The 5615-nt window shown below is 33.6% G+C and overlaps 1 protein-coding gene and 1 pseudogene across 1 annotated transcript; both read left to right on the plus strand.

Annotated features, from left to right (window-relative positions):
• The first annotated feature begins 716 nt into the window (after nucleotides 1–716).
• LOC120069916 lies at nucleotides 717–4072 on the plus strand (annotated as a pseudogene).
• A 386-nt stretch (nucleotides 4073–4458) lies between these two features.
• LOC120069917 (trophinin-like) lies at nucleotides 4459–5385 on the plus strand. Its single transcript, XM_039021754.1, has one exon. It carries the CDS (start codon nucleotides 4459–4461, stop codon nucleotides 5383–5385), a length of 927 nt encoding a protein of 308 aa, XP_038877682.1.
• Nucleotides 5386–5615: the final 230 nt, after the last annotated feature.

The following is a 5615-nucleotide window of genomic DNA, read 5'->3' on the forward strand; positions in this document are numbered from 1 at the left end:
GTTCTTATCCATATGTGAAGATTTGATTAAAAAGAGATTCCCAAGCTTTCTCTAACCTCTGTCTTCTTTTCCCTCGAAATTCATGAATATGGCTTTTTTATTAATTGTGTTATTCAACTTTAATAATTTGTAATGGACATGTCGACAGAGTGTGAAAAATGTGCTATATATAATAATATATCATAGTACTTGTGGAAAAATACGAAAAACAAAATCAACACATTATATTGTAAATACCTCATTTCCATCAAGATGTTGATATTTTTACATTTTCATAGATTCGGTATTGACATAATAACGGAATCATTATTTCCATATTATATCATAGAAAAATCCACGAGATATAAAAAATAAGTAACAAATGTTACTAACATTAATATAATATAAATAATAGATATTTTAACTTTTTTTAAAAAATAATAAAAATTTTATTTATTAACTTAATTTTTTTTAATTTTTGGTTTTTCTAATTTTTTCAAAAATATCATTGAACTTGAAATTTTGTCAATATTGATGTAAAATTAAGATCATGATATATTTTTGTCAACATCAACATTTTAAATTTTTGCTATAAGTAAAGCCACTCAATTGACATATGGATGTGTTATCGACTAAGTGATTTGCAAGTTTGAAACCTTTCTCCATTATTATATTAGAAAAAAGAAATCCTTCGACTATAAATAGATGTTCTTGGTTAACAAAAAAATCTCATCACATTACAACTTTCTCCTTCTTTTACAATTCTAAAATCTGTAGCCATGTCTTCACTCCCACTTCAAATCTCTCATGCTGAAGGAATTTTAAGGTAATATATATTTATATCCTTTTCCTCATGCATTAGTTTAATTTTTAATGTAGTTAGTGTTACATGATGATTATTATTAGCAATATAATATATAGTTTGATCAAAGGGGTTTCTGATATGTCACAGGAAGGTGGAGAAGAACAAAGAGCTTGAATGGGAAAAAGCACAGAAGATTGAAATAGGTGTTGATCTTGTAGCTGCAGCTAAACATCAGCTTCAATTTCTCTCAGAAGTTGATAGCAATCCGTTCCTTCATGAAGGCCCAAGCCTTGATAGGGCTATTTACAGGTTAAAAAAATCTAAGTACCGTTTGATAACTTTTTTGTGTTTCGATTTTTTTTTTATCGTTTAAATTCAATGTATTTATATAATATAAAGATAAATAAAATGCACCCAAAATCATCAAAAATAAATTATAAAAAGCTTATATTATCAAATACACATAAGTTCTGATATAAAATTAACGTATGTATGATAATAATATAATTATATCTATTCGTTAAATGTTATCAAAATTTGATATGCAACAGTAATTGCTCACTCAAGCCATTTACTTTAGATAATGTCTCGACTCATATCCAACACTAATTAAATTACTCTATAAGATGAAAAACAACTTGTTTCTAGTAGGATTCAACCCCAAGTGCTGATTTTTCTCAGACATACATGTGTGCCAAACATGGCAGAGAACAAACACAACGTAAAAATAAAACTAGAAAGCGAACAATTTCTCAAATTTGACCTCCTTCTATGGAACTGAGCCCATTCCGTAAAAAATGATAAAGGAGAAGAAGGAAACAAGAACAAAAATGTTATGATCAATGTAGAGAAGGGATAAGTTATCCTTTTATGAGTTTGTATATTTTTCTATTACCACTCGATGATTGTCTTCAATTACTACTCCATATATTGAGGATTAGATGTCAAAATTATTTCTTATGTCTAAAAATTCTTCTTGTAGGTACAATGCTTACTGGCTTCCATTGCTTGCCAAACATTCTGGATCTCCACTATCTGAAGGACCTTTAGTTGTCCCTTAGGACTGTGAATGGATTTGGCATTGTCACAGATTGAATCCTGTATGCATCTTTTCCACTTCTGATATTCATAGTCGATAGTTGGATTAAGAGTATGTTTGAGAGTGATTTTATAATTGTTAAGGATCAATTTTGTTATGTTCAAAATCACTCCGAGACACGTCTTTAATCACTCAAAATTAATTTAGTATTTAGTTTTATAATTTTAAATATGATTTTCATATCATCAAAATCGATTTTGAATTATTAAAATTCATGTTTTACAGTTATTTTGAAAATTACAAAAGTAATTTTTAACTATTCCGACATCACTTCCCGACATACACTAAGTTATACAGTTGAGTGTGACTAACACAAAATCTTTTAAATTCTTATAAAGGTGCAATACATATCTGATTGTGAGGAACTTTATGGAAAGATACTTGACAATTCATATGTTATATCAACTACCAATATTGAAAGTTCCAGTCTAAAAGAAACTGAAAAAGTCTGGAATAAATTATACCCTGAAGAGCCCTTCTATTTCAACTTCAATTCACAAGAGGAAGATCAGCTCTCACAACTTGAAAAGTACACCAAATATGATCTTGTTTCAGCTGTTAAAAGACAGACCCCCTTCTTCTATCAGGTATGTACTTCAAATCAATTTCATTTTGCACTTAACAGTTAACATGTCTTCAAACTCTATTGGATACACAACTCGAAAGCAAGAGATTTGATGAAAATAGAATTATATTTCATGTTTTAATGTATATGTATTGGGTAGAAGGATTCTAATTTATTCAAATATTCAAATTTTGTTCCATAATAAAATATTTATAAACCAAAAATCAGTTGTATGTTTTTTTTTTTTTTTTTGACAATATGTGGGATGCAGGATCGGACTTTTTAACTGAATATATTTGATGTCCATTAAACTATACTTCTTTACGGCAAGAAAAATGTTGTAGTTAGTTACTCAATAAATACTAGCTTGAATATAATTATTTTTTATTAGTTAATTTATGAATAACATGTATTATGTTAAAATTTTTATATAATTTTTATTTAGGTTTAAAATCACTTTTGGTATTTAAACTTTTATAGAAGTAACAATTTAGTCTCTGAACTTTGGTTTTTAATAATTTAGTTCTTGTAGTTTCAATTTTCTAACAGATTAGTCAACTTTTTACTTTGTAATGATTTAGTCCTTATATTTTAAAATTTTTAATGATTTAGTCTCTACAGTATAAATTGAGGTTAAGATTTAATGGGATTTCTTGTATAAATAATCTGATTAACTAGTTAGAGACTCAATATTTTTATACAATTAATTACATAGTCTAGTCATAAAATAATAAACATTGACATCTAATTTTGTTGAATATTTTTACATTATAGACCACATTGTTATAAATTATATAGTATAAGAATTAAAATATTATATACTAAAGTTCGTGGACTAAATTGTTGCAAATTTGAAAGTATATGGACTAAATTGTTAACTAATCCAAATTATTATAAACTAAATTGAAGGTGAAACTTTGTATATTTAAATCAAACAAATTTTAAATATATAATACAATTCAGATTGTTACCCAAATATAATCTCAATGAATCTGAAAATAGAAAATAATAATCTAGATTCCCTACCAAACAATATCCCAAAAAACAAAAGAAATAATTTAATTTCCTGTGTTATGTGAACTTTGTAATAATTCTCATTTCTGTGTTATGTGAACTTTGTATTTAATCATTGGAAGCTCTAATTTTACATATTAACCTTTTTTTTTTATGATCTTTGTTTTAGGTTTTCCTAAAGGAGTATAACATTAGAAATTTAGATGGTTAAAACTTGCAATCTTAACCTTAAATTGATGTGGACAGGTTCCTCAACCTCACATGAAGAATGAAGATTTCCTTCGAGAAGCTTTGGCTAGATACAGAGGATTTCTATATCTAATCAAATGTAACATGGATGAGTCTGTTCAAAGGTTTTGTGTTCCACATACGATATTGATCTAATTTGGCATACTCATCAATTACCCTCTCTTTCCTATTGCAAAGACATGAAAACATTACTTGGTTTGGTATTGGAGCATGATGATATGGATTCAGATCGATAAGTGGGAAAGAAATTGGACATTGGGTTCACTGGAACTACCCAACAATGGATGATACATTTGGTACAAGGTATTGGAAGATAGGTCAATGTATGAGGCCATCTCTCGCAGCAAGGCGATGTAAATAGCGATGCATGCACTGGTACTGCAGGGTGTGGAAGCAGGTAAGCGTGGTGCATGCACTACTGCTGTGTGGAAGCACGGTAAAAAGCGGTGCATGCACTGCTACTGCTGGGTTTGCAAGCACGGTAAAGAGCGATTCATGCACTGCTGCTGCTGGGTGTGAAAGCACGGTAAGAGCGGTGCATGCACTGCTACTTCTGGGTTTGGAGCACGGTAAAGAGCGGTGCATGCATTGCTGCTCGGGCTGGAAGCACGGTAAAGAGCAGTGCATGCACTACTGCTATTGGGTTTGGAAGCACGGTAAAGAGCGGTGCATGCACTGCTGCTGCTGGGTGTGTAAGTACTGTAAAGAGCGGTGTTGCATGCTGCTGCTAGAGGCCCATCTCCTCGCATGCAAGGCGATGTAAGAGGGGTGCATGCTCTCGCTGGATGTGGAAGCACGATAAAGAGCAGTGCATGCACTACATGTGATGGGTTTGGAAGCACGGTAAAAAGCGGTGCATGCACTGCTGCTACTGGGTGTGGAAGCACTGTAAACAGCGGTGCATGCACTGCTGCTGCTGGGTTTGGAAGCAAGGTAAAGAGTGTTGCATGCACTGCTACTCCTGGGTGTGGAAGCACGGTAAGGAGCAGTGCATGCACTTCTGGTGCTGGGTTTGGAATCACTGTAAAGACCGGTGCATGTACTACTGCTGCTGGGTGTGGAAGCACTGTAAAGAGCGGTGCATGCACTGCTACTACTAGAGGCCCATCTCCTCGCATGCAAGGCGATATAAAGAGCGGTTCATGCACTGCTACAACTGGGTGTGGAAGCATGGTAAACAGCAGTGCATGCACTGCTGGTGCTGGGTTTGGAAGCATGGTAAAGAGCGGTGCATGCACTGCTGCTGCTCGTTGTGGAAGCACTATAAAGGGCTGTGCATGCACTGCTGCTGCTGGGTTTGGAAACTCGGTAAAGAGCTGTACATGCACTGCTGCTGCTGGGTGTGGGAGCACGGTAAAGGGTGGTGCATGCACTGCTACTACTGGGTTTGGAAGCACGGTAAAAAGCGGTGCATTCATTGCTGCTGCTGCGTATGGAAGCACGGTAAAGAGTGGTTCATGCACTATTGATGTTGGGTGTGGAAGCACGATAATGAGCGGTATATGCACTGCTACTGTTGGGTGTCGAAGTACGGTAAAGAGCAGTGCATGTACTGCTGCTGCCGGGTGCGGAAGCATGATGAAGAGCGATGGGTGCACTACTAATATTGGGTGCAATGATATGATAAAGAACGGTGGATGCAATGCTTGTGCTGGATGTGGAATCATGGCCTAAATCTAGTGGTAATTGTATGGTTGTAATGGTGGATTTAGCCATAAAACTACCGAACCAAATGAATGTTAGTAGAGTGATGCAAGTATGTTCTGAAAATGACATGTTAACCACATGAGGTTTTCAGTACATGTTTAATGAATAAAGTTTGTATCAAACTATCCTATCAAATAAAAGTATGAAATTTATCTTTATGTTTGCAACTTTTTTTGTTTGTGTATGATAGGTTAACA

The sequence above is a fragment of the Benincasa hispida genome, unplaced genomic scaffold, assembly GCF_009727055.1.
Source record: "Benincasa hispida cultivar B227 unplaced genomic scaffold, ASM972705v1 Contig678, whole genome shotgun sequence".
In the NCBI taxonomy this organism is placed as follows: Eukaryota; Viridiplantae; Streptophyta; class Magnoliopsida; order Cucurbitales; family Cucurbitaceae; genus Benincasa; species Benincasa hispida.

Excerpts from the sequence above, each read along its gene's own strand:
- LOC120069917 (XM_039021754.1), top strand. The coding sequence starts at position 4,459 with ATGCAAGGCGATGTAAGAGGGGTGCATGCTCTCGCTGGATGTGGAAGC.